Below are 15,216 nucleotides of genomic sequence, written 5' to 3'. Positions count from 1 at the left end.
TAAGTTTTTAATTTTATCATTCAATCAATTCATATTATAAAATAGATAATTAAATAATAAATTATTGTACACAAAAAATTCATTTTCGATTACCATATCGCTCCCAACAATGGTGAATACACAACACCCGTGGAATCGATACGACAAATCAATGGCAAACTATGCTACCATTTACACGAAAACGAAGAAAAATTAAAACAACAAAAAATGTAAAAAAAAATGAAAGAATGAGAGAATGTGTGAACTTTTTTTTCACACAAATGATCCTTTTTTTATAGAATTCACCATGAATTTTGATTGGCTGAAGCTATGTTACAACCACACACGAATGTCTCCACAAATGTCTCGACAATTTGACTGCATGAGAAACTGTTTATTTTATTGCCGACAGGTCCGCTTCCTAAAATGCAAATTCCGGTGTATGCAACAAACACTTTTTTTAATTTATTTATTTTTATCAAATTTTATAATTTTACACACTCGGTGCCTAATCAACGAGGAGGATAAAATTGAAAACTCGAGACTCAAGAGATACGCGAAAAACTCAGGGAGCACAAAAAGAAGAACTCAAGTTGTTAATGTGTATCATTTATGACACTTTATGTGAAAGTTTAGCATGTTGGATCCTCTCGGCCATGGAAGTGGCATTTTGATGTTGGCCTTTTGTTAACTTAAGTTGGATTTCGGATTTGGGCCTATGCTGAGATAATTTTCTCAATGATATTTTCTCTTTAGGCCCTTCATGGTTCTTTTTCACCCTCTGAATTTTACTTTTTTGCCCTTCAATAAAAATTTCGGTTTCTACGAACCGATTTTTTTTTGCCTTGAAAAAAAAATCGGTTTCTGTTAACCGAAATTTTCCTGAATTTGAACTAGAAAAAACTTCGGTTTCTACGAACCGAAGTTTTTATCAAGGGCAAAATTAGAATATTGGGGGGTATAAAAGATATATGGGGGGCCCGGAGAGAAAATATCTTTCTCAATTTGTCCCGAAAAAGTTTATTGGAAACATGCTTACGGTGTATTTTAATAAATTTGAGCATGTATAGACAAGTTTTTTCTCCATAAACTTAACTCAGTTGATAGAGATCATATATTATATGCCGAATCAAAGTTTGAACCTCAAACTTTACTTTTTTTTAATCTCCAGACATTACATTATCGATGGGTGTTAAATATGTTTTTAAGCTTAGACATTAAGGGTCAAATTATAACTATTAGGCTACTCGATAAAAAGAAATGGCTAGTTTACGTGACAAATTGTTGGGTCTTGAATATGTTTCTAAGCCTCAATTGTTGAACTTGACAAAGAAATTATTATTGTTATGATGAAAATATTCTCTCAAGTGAAATATAAAACCATAAGAATATGTACCAAAAAAAAAAACCATAAGAAAAATAAAAGGGGACATGACCAAAAATAAATAAATAAATAAATAAATAAATAAAGGGGGAAATTAAATAATATGTAAAAACAAGATTATGAATTTTTTATTTGAAGTGACAATCATTACTAGAAATTCTCTCATATAAATGTGAAACAATGTTTGCATTTATTGATTGAATTTTACTGACTGAATTGTGGGAATTGATTCTCGATAGAAAAAACATGAGAGATTCACAATAAAAAAATAACTTTGTTTGAGTGGAATTTTTTATTTTTTTCAATCAAGGTAATTTTTTTTTTTTGTCCATAATTAACTAATTTCTTTTAACCAATATCTATGTGTTCCCTCGTTTGATAGTAGTCATTCAAGTAGTATAAACTAATTTATCTTCGGAAAATGTTAAACAATGCCCCATAACACTTTTTTTTTTTGACTTAAAGATGCTTAACATTTCATTCATAATAATAAGGTTGATACATGTCGGTACATCAATGAAAATATTAGAGCTAGCTAAAGATGTGACTATCCTCGCAAGAGCATGAACTGCCTCATTTGTTTGTCTCCTATTAAACTCAACACGAGAGTTTTCAAAATACAAACTAAAAACACGTTTACATTTGTGACACTTGTTAAGCATATTAGTAATATGAAAATTTTGTCTTGAAAATTATGCTTTCAATGTCTTAAGGGTGCGTTTGATTCATAAAACAGCAAGAACTAGACAGAACAATACATGACAGAACAAGATAATACAGGACAGGACAAAACTGTACCGAAGAGATATATGGCGATAATATTTTTATATTCGAAAATAAAATGGGTATTTTTGTATTTTTATAGTTGTACTATGGACAAAAAGTTGTTCTGTGGTTCAGTGAGAGACAAAAAATCTTGTTTTTGTCCTTCCCATGCTGCATAATTTGTCCAGTCCCATCACCGATTTCAAATCAAACAGGGTACAACAAAAGTTATTCAGTCCAGTTCTCTAATTTTTAGCAGATCAAACGCACATCATCATTAATTTAGTCTTGTATTTTCATATTGCTAATCAAAATAATGAAATAGTTATAAATAAAATATTGATGTATATCTTCATGCTATTTTTATCAAAACAGCTCTAATGACTGCTCATTTAATCTGGAGAGTCGTTTCCGGACTATTATTTCCCCTGACGAGGTATTGATTATATGGCAAAATATGTTATTACAGTATATTTTAATTTTAGACATAAAAACAACTCTTATTGAATTGTCATTGTTTATTTTTTTTTTAATATTATATCATATCATATGTAGGAGAGAATTGACATTTGTCCTACTTTTGTAAAAAACTTTGAAAGCATCATCGATTTCTCAAGGCCTGTGTCAATAAGAAACAGTAACCATCGACAAGCAGATGCCTTACTTAAATGTAGGAAAGGAGTATGGTATTTGACCGGTGGCTTCAAAGTTGCTAACATATTTGGATTTAAGAAACCTACAAATGTTTTTCTGGATTTTCAGTTTAAGGACAATCAGTTTGTTATGATCCAAAAAAGAGGTGGCAAAACAAGTCCTGTTGTTAAGTCTGTTGGTGATAAAACACCGGTAATAATTTTATCTTCGGATGAGGATGATGATGATCATGAAGATGACGATGATGATGATGAGGATGACGATCATGATGAGGACGATGATGATGATGATGATAATGAGGATGAGGATGACAATGAGGATGACGATGATGATATGCTACAATTCTTACATGTTAGCAAAAATAATTCAATGTATGCTGATGAGGACGATCTGCTTCGTCACTATAACTTTGATATTAAGATCACAGAGTCAATGGCATATACCAAGCAAGTTTTGGTAAGTTCAATTTATAATTAGCAATGTTTTTAAAGAATTTTTATTTTACTAATTTTAGTTCACTTTTTCTATGTTTAATTTTTTTGTAGCATTTTCCGAACAAAACATCAAAACATGTTCTTCCGGCAAAACAGGACAACATTTTGATGAGGGATGTCAGCTCAGGAAGAGTGATTAGCTGCACAATCATCACTTCAAGTCGCTACAAAAATGAAAGATATCTTGGTGACGGTTGGTATCAATTCAAGGATGAGTTCAAATTGAATCCTGGAGATGTTTTGAAGTGCTCAATTGAGAACCCGCCGCAATACATGAATGTGATGATTATCCGTGCAGCTTCACCATAGCTTAATATATAATGATATGTTGAAAATTTGTTTTAGGCCATTTGGTAATCATGCTTTGTTATATTCAGACTTCTCAAAGACAATTGGTCAATGTTCCTTTGGTTTAAGGTTTTTTAATGGTTTGTATTTTGAACAACTTATGAATTCCTTCCATGTGATGAACTCTAACTATGATCCAACCCTTACATTATAAGTATTAAGTTTTATTTAGTGGTTAACGTGCTTAGTTTATAGTCAGTGCATTACCATCCACTGCTATATATATATGCACCAATGTTACAATTATATATGGATGGATGGTGTGCATAAATTCCCAATCGGAACATTCCACACACGTCTTATACATGCACTATTTTGTATGCATATATTTCTTTTTAGGTCAATGTTTGATATCTTAATATTATGGCTAATTATTTATCATGGTACTAAAAATTAAATTATATTTAGTTTAATTTATAATGATATCGAAATATTCTGTGAAATTATTTATTGGTCATACTAACAAACATAATATAAAATCATATGGTATAAACAAATTCTTGCCCGTGCGTCGCACGGGTGGGAAATCTAGTACTTAACAAATGCTCTTAAAGCACCGTTTACCACAACCCTTTATCTTTATCATGTGAATTTCGTAGGTAAATTACTCTTGTTCAGGGGTCCTCTTTGTATATATAAGTTAGCTTATTATATTAGCGCTTATTTTATTTTTTTTCACAAAAGCTTATTATATTAACTTATAAATTTGTTTGATAAAAAGGTGTTTGGTAACAACTAACAAACTTTTTTCATTATAGTAACTTATAACTTTTCTCATATACTATATTTTAAGGTCCCGTTTGACCCTACTTATTTTCTACTTTTCTATTCTCCTTAAAAGAAATAGAGAAGTAGAAATTTGTATTTGACCTTATTTTTTCTTAAAAGAATTAGAGAAATAAAGTAAAGAAGTAGAAAATAAGGAGAAGTTGGGTCAAACATAATTTTTTATCTCTTTACTACTTTTAAGGAGAAGAAAAAAAAAATAGAAAATAAGTAGAGCAAAACGGACCCTAAATAGCGTTTGAGTTTATAGCTTATAGTTTTTCATAATCCAATTTTAACCTTATTATTTTAAATTCTTTATTATTTTAAATAAAAAACTATCTACTCACCAAAATAACTATCCACTCACATAAAATAAACATCTACTAAGTTAGCTTATAGCTTATTATATTAGGTTATAAGCTTGTTTCATAAAATCAGAGGTGTTTGATAACAAGCTTTTTTCACTTTTTTCAGATGCTATTTTAAATAGCGTTTAAGCTTCATAGTTTTTTACCTTTCATTCTAATTTTAACCTTATTATTTTAATTTCTTCGATTTTTTTAATATAAAAAAACTACTCACTCATAAAATAATTATCGACTCACATAAAATAATAATGTACTTTTATGTCATTTTGTACTTGCTACAACTAAATTTACTAAACACTTTAATTTTACTCTACTAGCTAATTTTTCAGCTATCTGCTAAAAATTAGCTTATCAGCTATCAACTAACTAGCTAGTAGCTTTTCAACTATGATAGTTTCTAATATAAAATTATACACAAAGAAAAACAAAATTCAATTAGCCTTTTAACCCATCCGAAGAGAACAAGTAAATCAACCTAAAATCTAAAAAAAGAAGTAAAATTAGGCAAAATCATTAAAGAAATCTAAACGATGATATCGAATGCGAAAAACCGTGAAATTCAAATGCAATGAACCGTGAAATCCAAATGACGACAAATTGATGAAATCCGAATGCGACAAACCATGAATCTAAAGTAGTGGTTCACGAAATAGCTTAGAGATGGGAGTGAGAGAGAGGTAAAAATCGATTATGCAGGAAATTAAGAGTGAAAGTTTTGGTCGTTGAAGAGTGATGGTTATGGAAATTGAGAGAGCAAAGGTTTTACAAAATTGAGAGTGAAAAGTGAAGGTTTAGGAAAGTGGGAGTATACATAGAACGAAGAGGAAGAATGAAAAAAATAACGGGGAAAATCATATTACTTTAGCCACGGTTAAACCGTGACCATTATCTTTAACCTCTGTTCAATTTAACCGTGGTTAATTAAAATACCGTGTGTGTGTGGCTAAACAGCGAATATTTGTAGTGATGCAACGATCTTTTATATCATTGATAATAATGGAAATTCTAATTTACAAAGCAAAATAATTAATAATATAATTATATAGTCTAAGTTTTATCGCGTCTTTCTAAAAATATTGTTTATATTTAGACTGCAAAATTTTAATAATTGATTTTGAAATTTTATTGAAAATATAAACCTTTTTTATGATAATTTTGAAATTATCATACCTGCCCAAGGTCCACCTCCGATGTATAAATATTTTCTTTTGGAATATCAGAGGTATTGATAATCCTTCTTCTCGGATTACTTTAAAAAGTTTATATTTGCTTCATAAACCTGATTATTTTCTTGCTGAACCTATGATTAGGGCCGGTTCCGAGATTTTGGAGGTCCAAGACAAATAATAAAAATGAATCCCTAATAATAAATACATTTTTTTTTTAAAAAAAAAAACATCATTTATCTGAATTGTAAATAATATTAACAACATCAAAATTGGTATTTCTTATACCATTTTTGAGGATTTGCAATAAAACTTTTGATGTTAAAAAAAAATTTATTCATCTATGTAACTAACATTAAAAAAAAAGTTATATTTCACAACGTTAACGTTAAAATTGAACCGATAAATAAAAAATTGAAAGATAATTAATAAATGAAATTATTATAATATCCATTAGGAAACAATTATAAAACAAATAGGCATATTATGCTAAAATGTAAAAAAAAAAAAAAAAAAAAACTACAGAGTATGGGTAACACGGACCCCATCATCCTAGAAACTTAGCGACAATCCGCGCGCCACTGAGCCAATGAATTTCTATTGTAATATTATCTCCGCAAAACTATATAACCAATACTATGATTTGTTGGGCTGATAAAAAAAATTGAGGCCCTAATTTTTTGGAGGCCCGAGGGCCCTGGGCTCGGGCGCTGCTTGCCCTAGCCCAAAACCGGCTCTGCCTATAATATAAATTTTATTTGAGCATGTTCTATCGTTGGTGGAATACTTTGCCTTAGCTCATATATGATGATTTTCGCTTGTATAGATTTGGTTTGGTTGCATTTAGTTCACCAAAAACAAAAAATAAAAATATAAAAAGTTTTTTGAAAATATTATTTTTAATTCCAAAAAACCTTCTTTAAAAAAATTTCTTAAGCCTTTTTTATGCGTTGGACCTATTCTAGATATTAGTCTCCACAATTATACACACATGATTGATTTATATATACAGAAAAATGTTGACGAAAGATTGACAATTTAAACAATAGATTCTCATTGCTCCTTTTTCATTATCTCTAATATACGAAAAGTTTTACAGCTTGCTTAAATTGCAGTAATTGAGTAAGAAAGTTTTCCTACAGTGTGTGGAAAGTGCAGAAGTAAAGGTAATGTAAAAGAAGTGAATGCCTTACAATACTAAAGTTACTCATAACCAAGTTAAGATAAGTGTTTGCTTATTCTTCAAGGAAAATTATTGAACCCTTAAAGTCATTTTTTAGAAATACTTTTAGCTTTGTATTCCAACTTCATGTATTAATGTGACGTACCATAGCCAGTCTTCTAAGTTTTCCTTTTTTATTTTCTTGTTATTTATGTGTCAAACCGATCTAAATTAAAAAAAAAAAACCAACAATTTTTTTTATATTAACCATCTGGTTTTAGGGGAAAAGGACTCCGATAATCTAGAATTCGACTGCAAGTTAAGTAAAATCTGACAAAAAATTGTTTTCATCATAAATCAAACTCAGATTTTTTCGAACGATTTATCCTATTTACGACATGAGCTTAATGTTTTTGGTTAAAAGCATCAAAATTTAATCTAAAGGGTATCTTATCTGTTTTTCCACTATATCTATCAAGTATATTCATAAGAGCAAAATTATAGTATTTGCTGGAAAGCACAATGAAGCTTCAAGCTTACTTCAAGCAAAGTTATTTGGTTGTGTAAACGTCAACAACATAACCAACTGATATATAGTTAAACAGGGCCTGCACACATAGTCAATATCAAGCCAAATTTGGAGATTAAATATACCTAAATAGTAAAATGTAATATATGTTTAGTTTACTTGTAGTATACAACTTTAACTAATGGGTCCATTAGTACTTTTAATGTCTAACAATGATTTGGCTGCAAATAATACTAAAAATTTCAATATCAAGTGTTGGGGAAAAAAATTTCCAAATGGAGAAATTTACATTTTATTTGGACATGAAAAAGTAAAGTGACTTTAACTATAAAAGAAATTGTAGTAAGAAAGTACACATATATGGATGACTTACATCTTTTACATTATTGTAGTACAATCAACTGCAATAATCCAACAATTTTGAGAAAACACTTTCAAAAGTTGGATTAATCCAACAATTGAGGTAAATTCTAATATGGATCACTTCATCAAGTGGTCTATGGTGGACCAGTCATGAATAACATTATAACGAATTCGAATTTTACAAAATCCACCGTTGGATTGAAAGTTTATATCATATAGATCATCCATAGAAAAATTGAAAATAATTTGATATGTTATTAAGACACATCAAGATTAATGGTTTATTAAATAACGTAAATCTTGATGGGTCTCAATAACATATCAAATGATTTTCAAAAAATTTTAAAAAATTTATGGATGATCTATACAATATAAACTTTCAATCCAACAGTAAATTTCATAAAATTCATATTCGGTAGATCACTTGTCCACGGTGGACCACTTGTGAACGTGGTCCACCGAATCATTAGCCCAACAATTGATATTTGGCTAAAATAGAATGTAGAACTGTATAGATGATTCAAGTTGCCTTAGATATGGAGAAGGAGAACAAATCAAATGACATCATCACGCAAGGACAGGGTTAGAAGGGAGATTAACAGAGGCCACAGTCCCCCTTCATACTAGCATGCATGTTGTCATTGTAGTTTTAATTTCACTTTTGGTCCCCCTACTTTGTTAAACTCATGAAAATTGTTCCCGTTTTTTAATTGAACTTTTTGGACTTTATATTTTCCTCCTAAAAATGGTATATTCTTTGTACCAAAAAAGGTAAAAAAATTTGGTCAAGTAAAAAAGTGATTTATTATCTCAATATTAAATTTAATGACAATATTTCTTACTAGAATTTACCTTTTTGACGTGAAAAGTCGTAATTTCTGTGAGAAAACGAACGGGTTAAGACAAAAAATACAACAAATGTTAAAATAGAGTGGCCAACAATTCCAACTTAAATAAATGGGGCCCCACAAGTGGACGTTGAGATTGGTCCCCTTGGATTAATCGGTCCTAAAGCTGGATACAAAGTTTAAAAAAAAAAAAAAAAAAATTCCAACTTAAAAAAAGTAGCCCTTAAAATACAAATTCACAATACTAACTTTTTATTTATCTTAAATTTGATCCTCCCTAAGCTTAATTCCTGCCTCCGTTCCGGTTGCTCTCAACAGAAGAACTTTAAATATTGTAACAAAAAAAAAAAAAGAAGAACTTTAAATATTAACTTACTTACTTTAGTAGGTATATTTTATTCTAATTAAATACCTTTTTTTAACATTTCTTCATCAAATCATTAGATGGTACCATTTAGTTAGTTTCACTAGGATCATGTCAACAACAAAAACTTCAAAATGCATCATACTCTACCTACTAATTTTAGTGAACAAGTTGGCTAGATAATATAATAATTAATAATATAATAACAAAATTCTTTTTCACCAACCGATTACAGTGAAGCTTAATAAAGGAGGAAGAAATGATGCAAATGTACCTTAGCCCTTAGGAGATCAAACAAAGAAAAATGACAATAGCAAAGGCATACCAAATAATAGTGATAGGAAACACTTGGGGAATCAAAAATATCTTTCATTCTCTTGTAGCAATCTTAACCACTCTTTTAGTTATCACAACCATTTATCAAACACAAGATAGATCAGGAGTAAAACTATCTCAAAAAATAAATGTCTCTATTGACTCATTAAATTCATCAAAGTGTGACTTATTTTCTGGTAAGTGGGTTTTTGATAATGTATCTTATCCATTATATAAAGAGAAGGAATGTTCTTTCATGTCAGATCAATTGGCTTGTGAGAAGTTTGGAAGGAAGGACTTAAGTTACCAAAATTGGAGGTGGAAGCCTCACCAATGTGACTTGCCTAGGTGTTTCTCTCTTTCTCTCATCATACATAACATTTTTAAGGATTAAATTAATTTTTAGTCCCTATAAATTTGTCACTATTCGTTCCGTGAGTGCATCTCAAATAGTAAAAGACTCTGAAAATATTTGATATGATAGGGTGTAGTACGATACTCCTTTTCTACACACTTTAGTGTATGCGAATTTCACAACCAAATAAATTGTCACTATTCAAGCTTAGTCCCTACATCAATTTCTTTTTTAATTTTAATTTTAGTCTCTACTTTTATTAATTTGTACAAAAATAATGCTTTTAGAACTTATAAAAGAAAAACAGGAACTAAAATTGTGAAATTTTTTGTAGGAACTAAACTTAAAAAATCGCGAATTCTACGAGAACTACAAATATATTTAAGTTTTTTTAAGATTGTAATTGTTGTTATGGTTTATATATACCTATATTTATGATATGATTAATCAGGGTTGGCTATGTTTTTGAGCTTTGTGTGGAATGTGGTTATTGTTTCTATGTTAAAAAGGTTCAATGCCACAAAATTGCTTGAAAGGCTAAGGAACAAGAGGCTTGTATTTGTGGGGGATTCACTCAACAGAGGCCAATGGGTTTCTATGGTTTGTCTTGTTGACTCTATAATACCTTCATCTCTCAAATCCATGCAATCCATTGCCAATGGTTCATTAAACATTTTCAAGATCAAAGTAAGTTTCCACTCTCATAATAAGCTTTACAAATATAAACATGCATGGTCTCTTTAATTATATGTTTCTTTTTTTTTTCTTATGTATTTTATATCATATTTTAAGAATAAAAAATTTAGAGGGAAAACCTGATTAGAGATGAATTGGAAATGTTCCAATAGTATAGTAAATAAAACAGGAGTCAGGAGCCTCCCAAACTTCTTTTTCTGGTGACTTTCAAATTTAAATTAAACCAGGAAATAAAGAAAGAACAGAAGTTGCTTCTAAATATATATATATATATATATATATATATATATATATAGGGGAGGGATCAAATTACACCGGTGTACCATTTGAGTAATGTTGCACCGCTCAATAACGCTTTAACGAATACAAATTTTACAAAATCCACCGTTTGATTAAAAGTTTATATTGTATAGATCATCCATATTAATTTTTACAAAAATCTAAAATCGTTTGGTATGTTATTGAGACCAATCAAGATTAATGGTTTATGTATTTTTATTGAATACCGATCATCTTGATCGATCTCAATAACATATCAAACGATTTTAGATTTTTATAAATTCTAACATAGATGATCTATATGATATAAACTTTCAATCAAACGGTGGATTTTGTAAAATTTGTATTCGTTAAAGCGTTATTGAGCGGTGTAACATTACTCAAATGTTACACCGGTGTAATTTGATCCCTCCCCATATATATATATATATATATATATATATATATATATATATATATATATATATATATTTTATAAAAAAAAATGATGTTTGATTTTCTAAGATAATAAAAAATAGGTCAAATTCATCCACGAGTCTTTTTAGTTTCGCATTTGCAATAGTTAGGTCATTTAAATTTTTTAGGTAATAAATAAAAAGTCCCTTAAGTTTTTTAGCTAAGAAATGAGTCCCTTCTTACAATTAACCTCCCTTCTAGTTGGACATTGACCCTCAAATTCATCATGGTTAACATTAAAATTAATGGTTCACGTGAATGTTTTTGAAAACGTAGGATAACTGAAAGAGTAATGATGCAACAAATTAGAAACTTAAAGGTCCTATTTGTTACATGAAAACTTAAAATACATGTTATTAGGCAAAATGATCTAACTGTTACAAACTGTTGCACATTTGACCAAAAAATACATGTTCCTGTTTGATTTTAAACCTTTTTTTGGTACAATGATTTTAAACAAAGTTATTAGGCAAAAGAAAACACAGGATGTATTATTTGACAAAAGTCTTAAAATTTATTCTCAATTAGAAGATAATTGTTTGTCCAAGTATACATAACAGTAACACCAAGATTAAAAAAAAAATGAACACATTTTTATTACACTTGTGGGTCGTTTCCTATTCAATTATTCTCTTCCATCTTTTCCTAATTGTCTCACAAAATTTCGTGTCATCAATTTTTTATGAGTAAGAATTAAACTCGATACCTTGAAATTTACGATACTCACACACACTGCACACTAACCACTTACGCTAGAATCTGGTGGTTAAAGTTATCGTTATCATATTTTTGAACTATTTATGTGTCACTAATAGTTGGTTAATTGACACATTTAATCAAGGAATACAATGCAACCATTGAGAATTATTGGTCACCATTACTAGTAGAATCAAATTCAGATGATCCAGTAAATCATAGGGTACCTGAAAGGACTGTTAGAATCAAGGCCATTGAAAAGCATGCAAAGTATTGGACTGATGCAGACTATATAGTTTTTAACACTTACCTATGGTGGAGAAGGCCTCTTATGAATGCTCTGTAAGTTCAATTAACCCAAACATCACTTTCATTGATCAACTAACCTGTCAACAACTCCCATTTCCAACCACTTATTATATGATACTAGTATGTTACTTTTTCTGTTGTAATATATTAATCACATATACATAGAATCATTATTTTAGTCTATGAAATTGTAGGACAAAGATAATTTAGTCTCTGAAATTAATACTAAAATTTCAAAACATCTCAATCATATATGTTTTAATTGGTATTAGAAATATAAAATTAACTTTCAGAAATGCTAAAATTGTTAGGTCAAACAACATGACCGGATTCGAACCCCGATCCCTTCACTTTGTGTGTGTGAGTTTTAAATCGTTTACCATTTCATCTATGTACCCAAAAAAAATATAAGATTAATTTAATTGGTGAGTTAGTTGCAATTCCTTTAAGAGTTAGTTAGGAGTTGTTAACAAGCACTTAGTAGTTAGTCATTCATTTTAATTAATTCCATATGTTTTTCAATGTGCAATCTCATGAGTATAATTAACCAATTCAATGGACTAATACGACCAAACATGAACAAGGTATTGGACTCAAGTGATTGATAAGTTTTTCTTAAGACGAATCGTTCAGAAGATCTCAAGTTTGATTCCTGATGAAAACAATTCTTGGTCAGACATTATTTACCCGCAGCCGAATTTGGATTATCAAGGCCCCCTTACCCCAAGAATAAAGGGTTAACAAAAGAAAATCAAATATTTACAATTTTAGAGACTAAATTAACAATGTCCTATAATTTGAAATTTTGAATGCTTTAGGTCTCGGACATTTGTTGTATGATGCAGTAGTAACTGTTACATTGAATCTTACATAGAATCCATAGTTTCTACAACTGCTGCATGGTGCAGCAGTAACTGCAGAGAATCCATGTTCCAAAATGAGACACTAAATTGTATGATTGATTCTATATAGTTTCGTATTTTATCCTATTCAACCACTTTACAAATTGATTATGAGTGACAATTTTAGTTGAACACATGCAGGTGGGGATCATTTGGGGACCCAAATGGGATTTATAAAAGAGTTGAAATGTTGAGAGTGTACGAAATGGCTATGAGGACATGGTCTGATTGGTTGGAAGTTCATGTCAATCGTAACAAGACCCAGTTGTTTTTTGTTAGCATGTCACCTACTCATGAAAGGTATATACACATATATTCATAGATGCATGAGTTGAGTAGGACACAATCATGACGAAAATTTAGAGGGATAAAATCATTAAAAAAAAATTATCCATTTATTCTTTTGAACATTTTCTAACAAATGTAATCATCAACTTTGGACTATGACATTGTAGATGATGTACTATTTGACTACTAAAATAAATTAATTTTTAATCCATCGTTGATTTTGTGGCTAATGTTGTCGAAAATTTCTGATTTTAAGAATTATTTTAGAATTTCATTAATTTTAAGTATCAAAATTTAGCCACCACAAAATAAAAGAAAAAGAAGAGGAGAATGAGATTTCCAATTACTCCTCCTAACCATATGGACTTGGTCTTATTCATTCTACATTTTACAGAGCCAATATTTAGGCACAAACAAGCAAATAATGATATCAAACCTTAACCAATTTTCTTCAACTTATTTTCAAAATTAAATTTCACATATTTCTGTGTTTTTTTTTTTTTTTTTGACAGTATATTCCTGTGTTGTTAAACTATGTTTTAGACAAGTAAACATAGTTTATTATATAGAAGAATATTTACATAGACATAAGCTAATCAATTTGTTTGGAAGAACATTTGTACCAATATTTTACAACAGATGTCAAAGATTTCCCATACTTCATACTCTCTTTTTTTGTATTTCTATTGAGCTTTAATCTTTGGCCTAAGTATTTTAGTTCTTGCAGATATTGAGCTTTTAATCTTTTCTATAAGCATATTTCTTATGAGGGTCTTGCTGGGCAACGATTAAGGAAACAAAAGGAAAAGTTTTAACTAGAAAATATTCTCTTATAAAATTTCAAGGCATTGAATGCCCTACTTTCAAGATTATAAGTGTTTCGGAAATTTTAAATATATGCATCAAATCACACCACGCTAGTATTGTGCATATCCAATTATCCATCAACAGCAAAAGATGCATATCGGTGCATCAGTATAAGGCAAAATCTATACTTATAATATATTTAATGGAGATAACATATTAGATTTGTAAACCCACTTGGGTTGGTGCATTGGTATTGGCTTGGGAGTGTGCTCCTTTTAAGGTCTGAGGTTTGATTCTCTCTGATGCCAATTTGGGAGGACTAATTTAGCTTCTTAAAAAAAAAATATATATTAGATTTGTAATATAAAAAATATATAATTTGCAGGGCTGAGGAATGGGGAGCTACTAAGGGTGACAATTGTTACAAAGAAACAGATATGATTGCAAAAGAAGGGTATTGGGGGAAAGGATCTGATCCTAAAATGATGCAAGTGGTGGAGAATGTACTTGATGATTTGAAAACAAGAGGTTTGAATGTTCAAATGCTTAACATCACACAGCTTTCAGAATACAGAAAAGAAGGTCACCCATCTATCTATAGGAAACAGTGGGAACCTCTAACTCGAGAACAGATATCAAATCCAAATGGTTATGCAGATTGCATACATTGGTGCCTACCAGGAGTTCCTGATGTATGGAATGAGCTCCTTTATGCCTATATTTTCGATCAATAACAAAAAAATTCACATGGCAAGCTTGGAAAAAGTGTCGTGTGTAAAAAGATACATTTGTACTCTAAGGCTATTTTATAATTTTATACAACACACCTAATTGTGAAGCACATATATACTTCGCTTTTTTTCTTTAACTAGTAGGCTAAAACCGTGAAAAGGAACGAGACTGATAAAAAATGACAGAAAA

At 29.8% G+C, this 15,216-nt stretch overlaps 2 protein-coding genes across 2 annotated transcripts; both read left to right on the top strand.

Moving 5' to 3' along the window:
• The first annotated feature begins 1,239 nt into the window (after window positions 1–1,239).
• Window positions 1,240–3,585, top strand: LOC123891884 (putative uncharacterized transmembrane protein DDB_G0290641). The gene is made up of 4 exons (XM_045941755.1): window positions 1,240–1,295; window positions 2,504–2,564; window positions 2,684–3,238; window positions 3,328–3,585. Exons 1-4 carry the CDS (start codon window positions 1,240–1,242, stop codon window positions 3,583–3,585), a joined length of 930 nt encoding a protein of 309 aa, XP_045797711.1.
• Window positions 3,586–9,409: 5,824 nt separating this feature from the next.
• On the top strand, window positions 9,410–15,138 carry LOC123891187 (protein trichome birefringence-like 34). Its single transcript, XM_045941031.1, has 5 exons — window positions 9,410–9,855; window positions 10,372–10,549; window positions 12,135–12,331; window positions 13,342–13,500; window positions 14,681–15,138. The coding sequence occupies exons 1-5, from the start codon at window positions 9,497–9,499 to the stop codon at window positions 15,027–15,029; spliced, it is 1,242 nt and encodes a 413-aa protein (XP_045796987.1). The 5' UTR covers window positions 9,410–9,496; the 3' UTR covers window positions 15,030–15,138.
• Window positions 15,139–15,216: the final 78 nt, after the last annotated feature.

The sequence above is a fragment of the Trifolium pratense genome, linkage group LG6 (assembly GCF_020283565.1).
Source record: "Trifolium pratense cultivar HEN17-A07 linkage group LG6, ARS_RC_1.1, whole genome shotgun sequence".
NCBI lineage: Eukaryota > Viridiplantae > Streptophyta > Magnoliopsida > Fabales > Fabaceae > Trifolium > Trifolium pratense.
Note: the sequence above shows the minus strand (reverse complement) of the source record. Positions and strands in the feature narration are given on the sequence as shown.